Source organism: Rhinolophus sinicus, chromosome 12 (genome assembly GCF_057876585.1).
Source record: "Rhinolophus sinicus isolate RSI-liver-muscle chromosome 12, RSI-T2T, whole genome shotgun sequence".
Lineage (NCBI taxonomy): Eukaryota > Metazoa > Chordata > Mammalia > Chiroptera > Rhinolophidae > Rhinolophus > Rhinolophus sinicus.
Genome location: NC_142512.1, coordinates 8,474,839 through 8,492,620, shown reverse-complemented (window position 1 = coordinate 8,492,620; position 17,782 = coordinate 8,474,839). Strand labels below are relative to the sequence as shown.

The window sequence follows — 17,782 nt, the reverse complement described above, 5'->3', positions numbered from 1 at the left end:
TAAGAACCAATTTGGTGTTTCTTTTTCCTTAGCATTATTTCCCTAGAAATACTCCTACTGTGTTTCCCCGAAAATAAGACCTAGCCAGACCATCAGCTCTAGAGCATCTTTTGGAGCAAAAATTAATATAAGACCTGGTATTATATTATATTATGTTACATTATATTATATTATACCGGGTCTTATATTAAAACAAGACCAGGTGTTATATTAGTTTTTGCTCCATTAGAGCAAAAATGCATTAGAAAAGACGCAGTAGAGCTGATGGTCCAGCTAGGTCTTATTTTCGGGGAAACACGGTAGTTTGTAGAGGCAGAAGCCTATGGAGTTAATAGTGGGATTATGAATGGGGTTCATTCCACCCTACTCTTAAGGTAGGGTTTTGCTTCTTTAAGAGCTTATTCACCTACAAACAACATTTGAGTCTCAATTATTATTTTTTATTGTCTTGTAAAATAGGCAGAACAAATATTCCCATTTTACAGATGAGGAAAGACAGTGCAGAGATGTTAGGCAACTTGTTCAAGGCCACATAGCCTGACTTTGAACACCACTTTTCTTTCTACTCTACAAATGAGTGCATAGTTTTAGGGTATGTCACGCCGGACGTCAGGCGGGGTCTATGGTCCCGCTCCCCACATAGGAACGCAGGACATGGTGAGGCCAAAAAGGAACATCCACGGAGCCATAGATACGGTAGTCATACCACTATATTCTCACTGGTGGCTGGGTTGGAGACACAGGAAGCAGGATCCACACGATCTGCAACCCGCCGTGGTAACTGCAATCCGCTCTTGCTAGCTCAGCCACCATCTTCTTGTAGCCCCCATTTTTTGCTAGCGTAGCCACAGCAGTTATATTAGTGGCCAATGGCTCACTGGTTACAGCTGACGGCCAACTAGCCACAGCTGATGGCCATCCAATCACAGTTGATGGCCATTTACTACCTGAGCTAGCACCTTTCCATGTGAGGTCGAGAGCCTGGAAACTGCACTCCTGTCTCTGTCCCCACAGGGTACAATTGACATTGACCTCTATCTAAATTATACTCTTGGCATTGGTCTATACCAATGCCCCTGAGATGCTGTTTGTACATATTCAATGATCAAATATTATAGAGGATCTACTTTACCCCTGCCAACTTGTGTCAAACTACTGCTGGCTGAAGGAGGAGGTAGAATAGGGATGGGGTGGGAGAGTGGAGATTGTAAAGGTCAGCATATAGAAGTTTAGAGCTGAAGAACACCCTTTTAAACCAATACATTAATATTTGTACAGAAGGAAACAGAGTCCAAAGCTTTAGTGTCTGTCCAAGGTCTTAGGGTCTTGTCAGTGGCAGGGCAGGAACCAGAACCCAGAACCTGATGTGCCCCGTGCCCACTATGCTTTCACTGAGTGTCAGGAAGCCCCCGCCCCCCCCCCCTTTTCCCATTTGTTCTCTCCTGGCTTCCCTGTGGGGTGTAGTGATTTTCATCCACTCTGTGTTGACTGGCGTTGCTGAGTGGTTCAGAAGCTCTATGGTGAAGGACTGTTTACAAACATTTGCACCAAGTGACTCAGAGTTAGCCAGGGCACGAGAGAAGACAGCTTTTCTTGGGATGAATCGGAGAGCTGGGAGAGGACTACAGGACCATGTAAAACATATGAAGGAGTGCGACTCTAGGGGAGGGGAGGTGGGCGGGGGCTGACCCTTTGTTGCCAGGGAAGTAACCTATACAGAGCTGAGATTCCCATTGCCCCAGGGAAAAGGAGCCCGTCCCAGACCAGGAAGGCAGCACTGATCAGAGACAAAATGCTGGCCGGGTCTACACAAGGAAGAATCTGTCAAAGCAGGAGCAGAACCGCTTCAACTGTGGCCTTTCTGCAGTTGGATTTTGGTGCCCGTTTCGCCTTTCTGGGTCCTCTGCTCCACCCTCCTCTGCCCAATGGTAGGGCTGATTTTACTTTCTAAAAAGTCTGCTTCCCCGAAAACTTTTTTCTTTCTTTCTTTCTAATGATAAATTTTTTTTTTTTCCAGGAAGCGGACACAGATTACTCTGATTTCACATGATTTGTCCTGGCACACAGTGAGGTCCAATAAACATGAGCAATGCCCCAGAGAGCTCATACACAAAAGGCTATTAGCTTTTAATTGAAACCCTCCCTCCATCCCCCACTGGCCCCAGCCCCTTCCAGGAACAGGAACTCAGGCCTTTGTGAAGCAGGGTCTATAACAGAGGATTCGGCCAAAATGAAAGGAATCTTGAGTTGACCCAGAGGAGGGAGATGCTCTTTTGCGCCCCACCCCCTTATGGTATTCAAAGGCTTTTCATTTTCTGAGCGGTATTGAAATTCTAGGACAATGGAGGCCAAATCCTTGTGGTGGGGGTTGGGGGTTGGGAGTGCAGAAAGAAGAGAGGGTTGGAAGAGGGGGAGGCCTGGGGGAGCCCATCTTTTGTTATTTTTCTTCTTTCCTACCCATTACCTTAAAAAAAGGGGGCGGGAGAGAGAAAAGACCCAACAAAGTTTGTATGAATGATGACATCACTTCCGGGAGCCCCACTGCTCCAGCTTCAAGACCAGAGAGACATTGAGAACAACAGACTATTTACAATTTCATTTTAAATTATTTTAAACCCTCCCAAAGGAGTTCTTTGATATGCAAACATCTCCCCCAAATGGAGATAATTATTTATGGAGATGTGGCCCTTTGAAGGGGAGCTCCAGTCTGGTGGGCTTTGAGGCTTCCTACCAAAGGAAGGAGGTTCCAGATAAGATGGGGCCAGGCTCATTCACATCTTCCTCCCACCCCTCCTCCTACCTCCCCTGGGAAGAAAGCTGCTTTAAAGAAGAAACTTCCCAGAGTGGCAACTTACAGTTCAAGTTACAACTCTCAGGAGCAGGCTGACGTTCCTCTGTCATTGTCCACAGTCAAGTTCCAGGAAAAGTTTCTCACTTGTCCCTGGGTGTCTCATCCTTCTGTAGGAGAAGAGAGGAGAGAGAATAAGGCTGTAGCTTTTGTCTTTTCAACCCCTGAAGTCCACTGTAATTTATAAGGTCGTGAGGTAGAAAGACACCAGGGAGGTTTTTGGGTGCCAATTTGGGTGGATATTTAGGGTTGGTAACCGGTCTTCAGAGAAGGTAAGGATAGGCTAGCCCTCACTTGTCACTACAGAAACGCCTGTGACTGGACTGTGATGACCTTGGGCCCAGCTCTTTCTCTTCCCCCGGATTTTCTTTTGAAAATGCTTTAACTCTTTGGCCTGGAGTACCAAGTGCCGAATGAAACCTGGAGGGGACACTCGCTCCCCACAGCCTGCCACATCTTACCCCTCCAGGACTTATCCAGCAGCTTTGGAGTTCACGTCTTGGAACTGATTGTTACTGGAGAAAAAGGGAATTCCAGGACATACAGACTTAAGCAATGCAAACAAAGCCAAACAAGCAGTAGATTTGTTGAAAGGAAATAGGTATAGTACACTCTCAAGATGGCGTGAGAGTGGGCAGGCCCAGAAGAAGAGCAACTGCCTCCAAAGAACAAAGAAGTGTAGGATTTTATCATCTTTACAATGAGGATGCGAAATATCCAAGATGTAGGGGTGGCACTGCTGACCACTCCTTCCTGTCAGGAAGAGGGATTTGTTTCTTTATTTGGCTCCTGTGGGAAATGTCATGGCGACATGGGGTGGAGATTTTTCTTGGCTGTCATGCTAATAATATTATAATCCATTGTAATTAGCGAAAGTTCACCTGAGGGGCAAGATGGTGTCCTGGATCTGCTCTTTGCTGCCAGAATCCAGTTGTGGCCAGTCTGGTAGCTACACCTTTTCTTAAAAGTGACCACATCTCCTTCGTTCATTTCCCACACTTGCTCCTTCCCTTCCTCCCCAGCCTCACCCACCGGCCCTATTCTTTCTGCCTACGTAACAGCATCACCTCCCTTCCATGTCACCTTCCCTTCATGTCTCCCTTCATGTCGCCTCCCCTCCACACACCTTCAGCTGCCCTTTCCACCCTTTCAAGTTAGCCAACTGAGTTTCCTAGACCTCCCTGTGGTGGGGAGGTTGAAGCACTCAGCTACTGCTGAGCCTAAAATAAAGCCCCTGCTTCTATCACACTGGTTCTCAAGTGCCTCACTTCTTCCCCTAGGGACTAGGCAAGGTGGACCATGAGGCCTTTGTGCCAAAGAAGAGATGCTAAGTAAGGGGCTTGGGCAGCCCCAATTCTGGCCAATAGTCAGAAAGCTAAGTATCCCAAGGGCATCCTTTCATAAAATAAGACTGTTTTTCAAAAACATTTTCAAGGCAGAAAATTTGGTATTTCTTTGCTTGTCTTGCATGTCTCAGGTTCAAACATGCTACCTTTTACAAATCTCAGTTTTCCCTAGGAGGGAAGGTTTTTCTTTCCCCCTGACTGGTTGAGGGGTGACGGAGCCAGTATGGATGAGGCAAAGCTGCGTACCCCCTCCCTGCATCCCAGGAAGAGCCCTGAGCCAGAAGTTGCCCAGGAAGATGAGTGTTAAGAAATGACGATGGTGAGAGGCAGAGGCCAGGCGGAGGAGACGGGAGCCGTCAGAGAGCACTACTACCACCATGAGCCTCCTCCACCTGCCCAAGAGTGAGAGGACCCCGGAGGAGCTGCAGAAGCGGGAGGAGTAGACGTTTAACACCGCCCCCCTCCCCCCCCTCACGCAGTGGGTCAAGAACAACACCCACGTGCTCATCCACCCTTGCAACAACAAGCACCTGGGCCGCATGAAGGCCTTTGACGGGCACTGCACCATGGTGCTGGGGAATGTGAAGGACATTGGACCGAGGTCCCCAAGAGTGGCAAGGGCAAGAAGTCCAAGCCCTGCAGCAAGGTCCACCACCTCTCTGAGACGTGCCTGCGCGGGGACTCAGTCAGTGGAATCGCTCAACGCCGGCAAGTAGGGGTCTCCTCCCGAGGTCAGAACTCACTCCCATCCTGCGAAGACCTGCCCTTTGTTTAAAAAAGTCCTATGTTTAAAAAAGAGAAGAAAAGAAATGCCGCTGATGAGAATGGTGCACGGATGTGGTGATCTAGGCTGAGGGTGTGAGGGTGTGAGACCCCATTCTTCCCCAAGGAAAAGACCGTAGTTCATAAGGAAGATTTTATTTTTCAGAGTAGTTTCCGGTTCACAGCAAAAATTGAGCAGAAAGTACAGAGGTTTCCCATATGCCTCCTGCCCCATCCCAAGCACAGCCTTCCCCAACGTCAACATCCCCACCAGTGTGGGACATTTGTTATAATGGCTGGCATGAACACATCATTATTACCCCAAGGCCATAGTTTACATCATGGCTCACCTTTGGTGGTGTACATTGTGTGGGTTTGGACAAATTTGTAATGATATGTATCCATCTTTATAGTATCATACAGAGTATTTTCACTACCCTGAAAATCCTGTGTTCTGCCTGTTAATCCCTCCCTCTCTCCTATTCCTTGGGGATCCCAGTGCTTTTTGAATTTTGCTGCTGATGTTGGTTTTAGCAGGTTTATGGGATTCCAAAAAAATATATATATATATATATATATATTATATATATATATATATATATATATATATATATTTTATATTATATATATATAATATATATATATAATATATAATATATAATATATATATATTATAAAGGCACTTGTTTGCCTTTTTGAAAGGGCATCCTTATTTCCTAAACAGATTTGGGACTATAGATACTAGGAACAAGTTTGATGGGGGTTTTTTGTTTTGTTTTGGGGTTTGTTTGTTTTTTGCATGATAGAGAGGAGGGATATAACCTTCCTAGAAATCCTGATTCTGCTGTTTGTAAAGATTTTTCCTTGCTGCACTTTTGTGTTTGGAATTCTCAGAAGCAGACGTGGGCTCTGTAGGAGGAAAATCTTGAGATGATACAGCATTACAGTTTCCTGGCTGTGCCCTGGGGATTTTCATCAGAGCACTTTACCAGAATGGGCAGACCACTGGACCTCCTCGGCCATGCTTATTTACTGGCTAGGAAGCTGAGGCCTAGAAAGTCAGGAATGTGGCGAGGGGGACACATGCCAATTAGGAGCAGACCTAGAAGTGGAAGACTAACAGAGACCTTCATGAAAACAACTTGTCCTTTTTTTTTTTTTTAAAGCAACAGTAAAGAATTCTGTTATGTCAAAATTTCTAAGTCCCTATTGACCGTTTTTCATTTCAACCAATATTTTCCTCAAAACAGTATCAAAACAAAGATTTGGGCAGCCTCTGGCCATTTGTAAAGGGACTTGTCCTGTGGAAATAGCTTCCTGTAAGATCTTTGTTGGAATAGCACAAGGGTAAGATTTTGGACTGATGAAACAGTTCTATATCTTGATTATGGAGGCGGTTGTTACACAATTGTATGCATTTGTCAAAATTCATAGAACTGGACACCAAAAATGATTCTTTACTATATAGCAGGTTAAAACGTAGATATTTTTTTTAAAGATTGTATTGGGGAACAGTGTGTATTTCCAGGACTTTATTGGGGAACAGTGTGTTTTTCCCAGGACCCGTTAGCTCCAAGTCAGGTTGTTGTCCTTTCCATTTTAGTTGTGGAGGGTGCAGCTCAGCTCCAAGTCCAGTTGCCGTGTTCAATCTTAGTTGCAGGGGGCGCAGTCCACCATCCCTTGTGGGAGTCGAACCAGCGACCTTGTGGTTGAGAGCACTCGCTGCAACCGACAGCCATCTGGCCGCCCAGGAGCTCAGTGGTAGCTCGTTGTCTTCATTCTAGCTGTGGAGGGCGCAGCTCGCTGGCCCATGTGGGAATCGAACTGGCAACCCTGTTACCCAGAGCTCACGCTCTAACCAACTGAGCGTCCCGTCTGCCCTCCCCCCAAAAAGTACAATTTTAAAAAGTAAAAAAAATTCTTTGTTGGAGTCCAGAAAATGTGGGGTATTTCTGCAACCAGGCAAGGAAGTCATTCTCCCAAAGGGAGAAGGGGAGGGGTGGCCGAATGTTCCTCCACTCTGTTTAGTTTTCCTTAGTCACAGTGGGAGTTGGGCCTACCCCAACCCGATGTGGCTTGCAGCTTAGTCTCCTCTCTGAAGTTCATCCATTTCTATCATCTGTTTTGCATGAATGTCTCAGCATCTGTTTGGCTGTAGTGAGTTATGTTACACCCATTTCAGTCATCTTCCTTTTTTCTTGTTGTATAATTTGCCAGTTCAAATAGTAAGTGAAGTTGCTGGACTTCGTAATCGGGCATGTCACCTGAGGAAAGAAAGGAGCAGAAGAAGAAAATTAGGGCAATGTTTGCTACTGGAAAACATCAGATTTATAGAGCTTTTTAGATCTTCTCTGGTTCCTTTGAATTTCCTATCTATTCGGGCCCAAAGTATTGTCTGCTTCTCGAGGGACATGTAAGGGCCCCGTGGAGACTTGGGATGTTCAGTTGTAAACGCTGTGCTTCTCCAAAGCCCTGTGACAGCCAGTCCCCAATGGGAAGTTGACTCTGCAGGGCATGGGCTCAACTTCACCTCCTCAGCTGACTTCTAGTCTGGCAAAGACACAGGGAGAGGTGAGCTCTGGGACCTGGGGTTGGAGATTCCAAATCCTCAAACCGGATTCTGGCCATTCTCCTTATCCATCCTGCCTCAAGATTAGAAAACGGGAAAAGGGCCCAATGGTCACTTTTGACTTTAATTCATCTCAGTTGCATGAGATATTTTTTATAAAGAGAATTTAGTTTCATTTTAAGCCATGAACTTCGGCAAAAGCATAAATCAGGTAATCTAGTGCTAGTACTATTCTTCACCTATTTGTTTTCCTTTCTTCTGTTTATGTTGATGTTATCTAACTTTTTTTTTTGTTAGTTTCAGGTGTACAAAACAATGCAATAGTTAGACATTTCACCCCTCACAAAGTGATACCCCTTCTCCCCCAATCTGTTGCCTCTCTGACATCGTATACAGCTGTTACAATTCCATTGACTCTATTCTCTATGCTGTACTCCATACCCCATGACTATACATATGTATATATTAAATTATAGTTGACATACAATATTATCAGCTTCAGGCGTACAGTGCAGTGGTCAAGCAGATGTTATCTAACTTTTGATGATGAAAGAATTGGATGCATTATGAACCTTTCATTATCACTCACGTACAGATGGCCTTATCTTTCTTTGAGTTCCTTCAGTTTGCCTCATTTTGTTTTGCTGGTAGCCTGATTTGTATTTGATAACTATCGTGTGTGTGCGCATGCACGCTTAAGGGCAACAGACATCCGTTTCTTCTCTTTGCATTTAACCTGACTGTATTTGGTTTGTCCTGGTTATTTTATTTGTTCTCTGCGGCTTGTAAACCATTGGGCATACCCCTCACTCACTCTGGAACCTGGTCTGCTTTCAGCTGAGAAAGTATGACCCTTAGTCCCTAGGTTTAACTGTGGTCCTTTGACTCAAATAATAAGTCTTGGATTAACTGAACAATTTTCAGTTCCAGTCACAGTGTTGTTTTCTCCACCATGATGGCCCTCTATACTAAGAGGAGTGTCTGCTCTTAGGTGACCACAGATATCAGCAGAATAAATGATTGATGTACATGACACATACCACAGAATAATTATTTCCAATCCTGGCCGCACATTAAAATACTAAAAGATTCTGTGTTGGGGGGCTCCACCTACACAGGCCTGACTCAGTTGGTCTGGGGCAGGGTCCAGTCATTTAGTTTAAAGCACCCTGCAATTTCAACATGCAACCAGGACTGAGACTGCCACAGAGGTGGCCCATCACTTTCTCATGTATATCCTCAAACCTGTTGAAAGCCTGAAACACCCTCTCCGAACCCTCTTGGTTCTCAGCTTCCCGTTCTGTGTCCCCACTCTCTGGGATTACTGGTGTTCCTGGAAGTTCACTGGGCTCGACCTCCTCCCCTGGCCAAAATGGGGTGACAAGCCTGCCTCGCCCCGTAGGTCTCACTGAAGAAGTGGCATCTTTTCTGCTTTCTGTCATGAGCGTCACCTGCATTGTTGGTTCTTTCCCCTAGACTTGTCCTAGGGGACCCTTCTGATGGGGGGTGAGCATGTGCCTTCCTCGGGCTTGCACTAGAGATACTGTCCAGCCCCAATAGCTTCGCAAGTACCCATTGGTGATATGTGCCAGGTGCCAAAGAGGTGTGCCTTCCTGCCCACACGGTGGAGGGGAGGAGCTCGGGGTCAGGAGATGCTGGCGCGAGGACTGCTGCGATGGTTGCTGAGAGTCCAGGCCCCACAGAATACAGTTAACAGCAGGAGCATGTGAACCTAAGAGGTCTATTGTTTTAAATGAAATCCGACTCATTTTTGAACAATTACGATTGCAGTCATCTGATCCTATCACTGAAATACCTATTATTAAGATTTTAATCTGTAAACAAGAGAAAAAAATACTGGTATCTATTTACAGAGAGGACAGGAGTGTGGTTCTATGTGCTCTTCATCATATTAAGGAGAAATATAGGAGGCTGAGGGGGAGAGCGCTGTGATGAATGGAAGGGGAAGCATCCCAGAGGCTGACTATAGGTCCCAGCTCTTGACTTGCAGGCCAGTGACCCAACTCCAAGCCAGTTACCCTCTCTCCTTTAGCCTCAGTTTCTTCATAAGTAAGTTGGGGACTGCAGTATTTACCCCAAAGGCTTGTTGTGAGGGATTAAATCAGATAATGTCTGTGAAAGTTCCTCTGCAAGCTCCAGGCACTGTATAATTATTAGCTGACTATCAATTTGAGAAATTGGCTTCATAATGAGCAGCTCAATTAACCTACAGGCTCCCTGCTGGCTCAGGGAGCTCACCTGAGGCTGGATCCACTGCTGGGAGGGGCATACAAGGCCCCATGTGAGTGGTCTCACTCTCTGCCCTTTGTTCTCCAAGTCACTGTTGCGCTCAGAGAGATTTTGACTGAGGACAGGAGAGTGTGGCCAGGGATGGGAAGAAGGAAGTGGACCCAGGAAGCGAATGAAAGGGGGTTTGCTCCCGGTCAGGGGGTGGGGATCGGGGTGGGGTAGTGGAGGAAGAGCGGCTGATGGGAAGAAAGGGGATTTGCCCAGAGGGTTCTGTGCCAGGAGTTGTCCACACACTGCTCAGTTTGTGCTGTGCTCCCCACAGGGGCATGTTGGGGGAGATGCAGGCCCCATCTGAGGCTATTGCCCATCTAGGGGAGGAAAAATGATTTTTCCTCTACCCTTCTGGGTTCTTGACTGGGATCCCCATGTAAGACAGATAAGCAGGAGAAAAACAAACAAAACTTTAATAACATGTAACCTCCTGTACACATGAGAGAGACCCAGGAAAACTGAGGCACTCCCCCAAATGGCCCAGGCCATCACCTTAAATACATCCAACTAAAGACAAAAGAAAGATGTTGGGGGCTGGGTAGGTGACCAGGAAAATCATAGTAAACAAGGGTATGATTGTTATGCAGATTAAAGTTCATGTCTTCTTCCTGGGGGTGGAGGCGGACACAACCCTCATAAATGGAGATTTCCCTTATAAAGGTAAATGTCTCTTACAAAATGAAACTTTTACTCAGAACTTTTCTTATGTATGCTGTTTCTTTAAAATAATCTGCCTAAACTAATCATAATGCCAAAGAGACATGTTTTGGGGTGGCAAATTCCGCTCCATTTTCACCTGCCACAGAAGTGTCTCCTGGAAACTGGCAGAGAGGACTCAGGAGGCATTTGCTGAATGATGGAAAGACTAGTGCATCTCATCCATCGGCTACTCACTGTCCGCATCCAAGCACGTGGAAGGGAGAGTTCCCATGGGTCCTACAATAGACAAGGGCCGAGAAGTCCTGCTGTCACAGCGGTGGTTCCCTGGCTGTTACTGGATAATGAAGGAAATGCCTGAGGCTCATTAGTGCTTTCTGACATACGTGTTCTGGGGAGAGGGGTCCCCTGGAACTGGTATCCCAGAAGGCTTGGGTGGCCAGCAGGCAGTCAAACACAGGAAATCTGCCCACAGCTCAGTCTTTGTTTATAGCTGAGGAGGCTTTGCCTTTGGACTTGAGAATAGTGAGACTCTCCCATGTCCTTTTTACCAGACCTATGATGTGATTTCTTATTCACAATTTCCCATTTAGCTGTTCTGTTCATTTCCTGCCAGGCCCTTCTTTAAGGTTGTTGAGGAAACGTAGGCAGCAAAGGTTCAGAGATGGTTCTGGAATCCAGGCAGGCTGAGGGTGGAGCCCAGTGCCCGGCCCCTGTACCTCTCACAGGAGCCGAGCCTTCCCCATTGCCTCTCTGCAGGGTAGAACCATGTGAGGACCTGTGTGCAAACCTTGCTCCCTTACTTCCTTGCCAAGATCCTGTCAACAGGTCACTGAGAACATTTTCTAGCACCAACTAGCCACCAGGCATGTTACCTTCACAGTTACCGAGGTTAGCTTTACAGTCTTCTCAAAAACCTTAGGAGGTGGATGCCATCATTTTTCTCATGATTCTGACAAGAAAACTGAGGCACGGACAGGTGTGTGACCCTCACAGGGTCACACACCTAATCAGCGGAGATGCCGTGAGTAAAACCAGTGGTCTGGCTTCAAAAGGCCATGCTGGGTCAGACGGACTCTGAGGACAGACCCAAACCCACTCAGCAACGGTTCTCAACAACTTTGGGGGTTGGGTTTCCTTCAGTTGTAGTGTAGCACTTTGATTCTGGATATTAAACTCTGGTAACACTGTCCAGTTGCAGATGGCTTAACTTGGGGAAGAAAACTTGGACTTTATCTGACTCAACCTGCTTGTGAGTGAAATGCAAAATAAGTTGAGATTTGGGACTATCTTTAATCCTCCGTCACATGAGCCTGATGACACGGCAATGTCAGTCTAAGTGGTTAATGGACAAAGTGGGTCAATCCAGCTTTAGCTTAAGCCAGGGGTGGCTGCAGTGCTGCAGAGGCAGTCTTCCTTCAAAGAAAGCATTTTCCACTCCTGGCTGTGAAGAAGGAGTGCTCTCCAGGGAGCTGCCCTCACTGCTGGGTGCAACAGTGAGTTTATATCATCATTTCCATAAATGTGCTCAATACAGGAGTTGTGGTCTCAGTAGACTAGAAATGGCTTGAAGCTGGAAGTTTAGAATATCTTATGGAGAGGTAAATATTTGGTCAAAAATGATGTGGAAATTGTCTTTTTTTTTTTTTTTTTTTAAATTCCTGAGCCCAGGAAAGAATCAATCAGAAATCTCTATCTCATAGCTAATTGAAAATTGTACATTGGTGACCGCAGCTGAGTGTCCAATTACTGAAATTGTTAGCACATCTCCTTTGGTTGTATACAGACGAGTGTGTGCACACACATGCTCAACTTTGGTCCTACCATGTGCTATAAACTGTATTGAACGCTATCATAATGATATCAAGTATATACCATACGTAAGGCGTGTTCAAAACATATTATGATCATTAATTGTTTTAATTCTTATTAAATTCACATGAGGTAGGTATTAGCTTCTTCATTTTTAGAGATGCAGAAAAGAAGCCCAGAAAGGTTAAGTAAGTTGTTCAAGGTAACACAGCCTATAAGTGGCAGACCTGGGATTTGAATCCATGCAGTCTGACTGCCAAGCCCACATCCCTTAACTGTTAAGCCAAAGTGCTTCAGTTTTATAAACTTCATAACAACTGAATGAAGTAGGAGGAATTATTCCCATTACACATATGAGGATACTGAGTCTCAGAGAGCAAATAAGGCACAGTCTCACATCAACGATTCTTATTTTTTTAGTGCTAATTGCCACCACAAACTGCATTTTGGTCCAGTTGTCATGGCCTATATCTACTATAGGTTGTAACAAGTTTGTCTACATACTTTTGCTTGATTAATGTTGCCATAGATATACAAGTCTTTGTTGTTGTTGTTGTTTAAACGGGATCTAAAGTATTTTTGGAAGTTTGTGTCTTGGGAATTTCTTCTTGGTAAGTTTGTATTAGTTCATATGTCCTCTGATTTCACCCAAATTTTTGGCTGCTGTGTGTTTTGTTGTCTTCAGGTATGCTTTTCGGGTGTGTTTTGTCAGTGGTCACTGTGATAAAGTCAACACAGCCTGGCTGGGCCAGGGTGACATGTGCCCATAGCACATTTGTCCAGGCTTCGTGAGGGAGCACCTGAAGGCAAGCTAGTGAGGGCTACGGGCAGAGAAATCTCTGGGAGCCCAGGTGCTGTTATTTCGGAAAGGCACATACCCAAAGGCCAAAGGCACTAGGTGTTGGGGACCATCTAAAAGCTGGATACCCTGAGAAGTAGGGAGAGGTGAAACCCACAAGAGGATCTTAGAGAATCTTGTCTTATGCTTTTTACCTTGGCTGCAAGTGCCTTTACATTTCAGGTAGACAGTGTCTGCCCTCCAAACTTCAGATGGGGCATTAATGTACCTTTCAGCTCTAAAATTCTTGCATTTTTTCATGTTTCTACAACTGTTCCCAGTGATGAGGGTGAGGGGGTTAGAAGTGTTGACATTGAGAGGTGTGGCCAAAGAGGTGTCTGACCCGCGTTTGCTCTGTTTGCTTTCCTCAGGGACCTGATGCCGAGAACCCTGGAGGGGCAGATCACCATGGAGAAGACGCCCAGTTACTTCGTCACCCGGGAAGCGCCCGCGCGCATCTCGGCCATGTCCAAGGACACCAAGCTCATCGTGGTGGTGCGGGACCCGGTGACCAGAGCCATCTCCGACTACACGCAGACGCTCTCCAAGAGGCCCGACATCCCCACCTTCGAGAGCTTGACGTTCAAAAACAGAACCACGGGCCTCATCGACACGTCGTGGAGCGCCATCCAGATCGGCATCTACGCCAAGCACCTGGAGCACTGGCTGCGCCACTTCCCCATCGGCCAGATGCTCTTCGTGAGCGGCGAGCGGCTCATCAGCGACCCCGCCGGCGAGCTGGGCCGCGTGCAGGACTTCCTGGGCCTCAAGAGGATCATCACCGACAAGCACTTCTACTTCAACAAGACCAAGGGCTTCCCCTGCCTGAAGAAGGCCGAGGGCAGCAGCAAACCCCACTGCCTGGGCAAGACCAAGGGCAGGACCCACCCGGAGATCGACCGCGAGGTGGTGCAGAGGCTGCGGGAGTTCTACCGGCCTTTCAACCTCAAGTTCTACCAGATGACGGGGCACGACTTTGGCTGGGATTGAAGGCACCTGGACCGTGTAATTTACCACTTGGCTTATATATTGAGAGAGATTATATGTATGTAAAATGTACAGAAATCTATTTTATAATAATTTATTTTTAATTCATGAGCAATTAATTCACTAAGCTGCCTAGCCACGCTCTTTAGAGAGTTAGCTTCATAATCTGTTAACATTCCAAAGTGTTTAACTAATATTTTGTTCTTTTCCTCACAATTGATGGTGCTTCCATTCCCCCTCCCTCCACCCATTATATTTAAAAAGAAGAAAAGCACAACTTGAGATTTTTTTTTGTTGTTACGGGTATGCAGCCTTCGATCGCTGTCTGAATTCACTTGCCATCTTCTTGTGTCTTGGGTCTCATATTCCAGATTCCATTTCTCTTCTTGACTGTGTACCTCGTAGGAGCGCTGAGCTGCCTCAGCAGTGCTGCACTCTGAAAGTGAGACCTCATGTAGCAGCTTCCTCGGCCATATGATGCCATTTCCAAGGATGTAGACGCCACACCTCCATGCTAGGTTTTCCCCCAGGACTGCCAGGCACATGGGGGAATCACTGCCTCGGCAGGGACGTCCGTATCCTTTTAGAGCCTGCGTGCTGGGGTCCATTTACTTCAGATTTTGAGTTTGAAGGATGGCCCTGCATCCTCTTCTGCCCCATCCCTGGTTGGTTAACCAGCTTGAAGTGTATGCAAATATTAGCTCCCTCTTTCCCAGGTCATGTGTGTGAGATGCGCGGGTGCTGCTTTAGAAATAAAGACGATCTCTTCTAATTTGCATGAGAGTGCACCATGCTCCGTTCTCCAGGCAGACAGCTCTGCTTTGACACACCAAAGAATCCCCTAGGATAGCAGAACCACAGGCACAAACCAAGGGTGCCGGGTGTCGAGACCCAATGGGGTCAGGTGCATCCAATGCCATCAGCATCTACCAAGGTGCTGCTAGGTGCAGAGCCAGCCATGTGGGGCACATCCCAGTAGGCTGGCACCCTCAATGGAAGAAAAGAGAAAGACCCCCCTAAAGGGCAGGTGGCCTGGCAGAAGAAGGGAATCCTTGGCTCCCTGCTTGATGTCTAGAACTTTTCTCCTTGGAATTCCTAGCTCATCTCAGATTGACAACATGGTCTGTTGGCTCTTGACGACAACAGACCATGTTGTCAATCTGAGATGAGCTAGGAATTCCAAACAGCAAGAACCAGGAGTGTCCTTGGAAGGACAGGCTAGGTAAGCGGGCCCCTTGTTGCCTATGAGGACTTGAACCTGAGCTTGTGCAGTTGTCCTTCGTTTTAGCTAGGCCTTTGCAGAAGGGTTGCCGCCGGTACAGAATGCTCTCCCCAAACCTCTCTGCTGAGAGAGCAGTTGGGGATATTTTATGATGACTAGCTAGCAGCCGTCGGGTAACCACATAGCAATATCACATAATGACATATTCACTTTATCCTTAATTTTCTAAACCAGAATGCTTCTACCATAAAATAATTGTTATTTGAGTTATACATTCATCAAGGAATGTATGGGAAGATATACATATTGTCAAAATGGTTGGGTGGTGATATTTACAAAGGACACTTGTATGTTGGAAGGGATAACTAGCCTGACAGAGTAAGAAAACTTATGTGAAAAAATAATTTATCTTCAGAAACTGATCAGAGATGTCACTGGTCTTTAGGTGATGTCTTGTGGATAATCTGGTTTGTATTTGCCCACAAGTTTTAGCCCACATCTAACTAGGTGATGCTTAGCAGCAAAACTATTGTATGTCAGTTCTGTGTAGGAGGGTGAGGTGGGGGGCTCTGCATTCCTGAGATGTTCTATTCATTTCCTAGCTTTGTTACTGCCTCTACCCAGTAGTCTAGAACCTGCGCTTAGGGAAACGCCATAATCATAGCATGGTTCTCTTGCTGCTTGGGTATCAAAGGCATCTGTATAAGGGTGCTAATCGATCATGTATTTTTCCAGTCAGAGGCTCATTTGAAATAAAACTGAGAACACTTTTCAGTTACAGCATCACATTGCTCAAAGTGAAAGTCAGTCTCCACGTCTTGCACTTAATTCTTCTTTGTCCACTTTCTGGCCACTCTCATGCTCTGACTTGGTCATGACGTAGTATCGCAGGAAAATTCAGAGAAGGGTTTGCAACAAAGCGGGTGGAAAATATTATTGCCTGCGCTTTTCCTTCTCCTTCAAGTCCCTGCCCTCTTTCCAAGCTGGACAATTTTTGATTAAGTTGTTTATTCCCTGCCTTAAAACTGAAACAGGAAATTTTCAGATAGAAGGAGGGTCATTTAGTCATAAACACTGAAGTGGGTCAAGATTCTATTCTGGGTCAAATCCTTGAATCCAAACAGATGTCGATAATTAGCACTGAAGGACTAGAGCAAGTCTTTCCATATAAAACAAATAAACCCAACTTCCTGTGCATCTCTTCATAGGGGTCTGAAAGCTTCTAGTTCCTGACTGATCCGGACACAGCATCGGTTCCAAGGTTACACCCCATCATGTGATAGTTATTACAGAGCCTGAGCCCCATGTCTTCCTCCTGGAGAAGTTAGGCAACACAGCAGATTGAGCCTTGGGTTTCTTCCTGTTCTAGCAATCTTCAAGGCCACCAGCTTAACTTTTAGCTGCTAGAAGACAGACACCATTTCATGTTTTGGCAATTTGTCCTCGCACATGTTTTTCGTTTCTTCCAGTTTACAGGAAAAGCTTGCTAGTCATTGGAATACTTTATTCCTCTTAGTTTTGTTTCTTTTCTCATTAAAAAACAAAAATATGAACAAAAAAAATGGTGGTTTTTATTGTTCCTATCTACTCCATGCTTTCTTTGAGGCATTTGTATAGTAGTCTGTTAACTTGGTAGGTGGTACCTGGAAAGGTATTTAAGTGTAATAAATACTTAACTGGATGATGGAGGAACAGAAATTGTCTTCTCATGATATTCTCTTTGGAAGTCATGTTGAGTGACAGATACATCGTAGACCTTTGGAGAAACAGTTTCAGATCCTGCCAGGATATTTTCATAAGAAAGGAAAATGGAAGGTTGCATTTTAGTATGTATTTAAAATGCTGACACAGAAATCAATGTCATTTTTTTCTTTTCAGTTTATCAAAAAGGATGGTCAATAAAACTTAAAGGTGTGGTTAGATTTTTTTCACTTTTGTAACATTAATTTATGACTGAGTTTCATTCAGCCCCGTAATCTGAAATACTGTGCAAATTCTAGCAGTGTGTCTTCTATAACCTGGATGTTAGAATAGCCAATATGTACAAAAAAAAAAAAAAATTAAATCGAGTATTTTGTCCTATGTATAACACAAATTAATTTTACACAGAGAAAGATGTTTCTAGAAAAAAAATTCTGGTAATTCATACTATTTCTTTGTATGAATAAATAAAATATATTTTACCAACTTATGGGTACTTTTCTGTTTTATTATGTGTTGAGGGTGGACAGGGAAGCCATATTTATTCAATAACTAATCACATGCATACGCGCGCACACTTACATACCACACGAAGGTATCCTGAGGGCAGGTTGCTCTTTCAAATGTAAGGGGTCCAATTCAAAATCCATTAATCCACCAATATTTAGGGTAAATTTCTGTGAATGACTCTGGAGGCTACAAGACGGGTGAGAGGCCGCATGCCACCTGGAGCAGCCTG

At 45.4% G+C, this 17,782-nt stretch overlaps 1 protein-coding gene across 1 annotated transcript in view; it reads left to right on the top strand.

The window, feature by feature from the left end:
• Positions 1 to 17,529, top strand: part of HS3ST3B1 (heparan sulfate-glucosamine 3-sulfotransferase 3B1) — a 43,424-nt gene extending 25,895 nt beyond the window's left edge. Inside the window, exon 2 of the mRNA XM_019712529.3 lies at positions 13,505 to 17,529. Coding sequence (XP_019568088.2) covers positions 13,505 to 14,123 — 619 coding nt within the window. The 3' untranslated portion in view covers positions 14,124 to 17,529. The remainder of the gene's footprint in view (positions 1 to 13,504) is intronic.
• Positions 17,530 to 17,782: the final 253 nt, after the last annotated feature.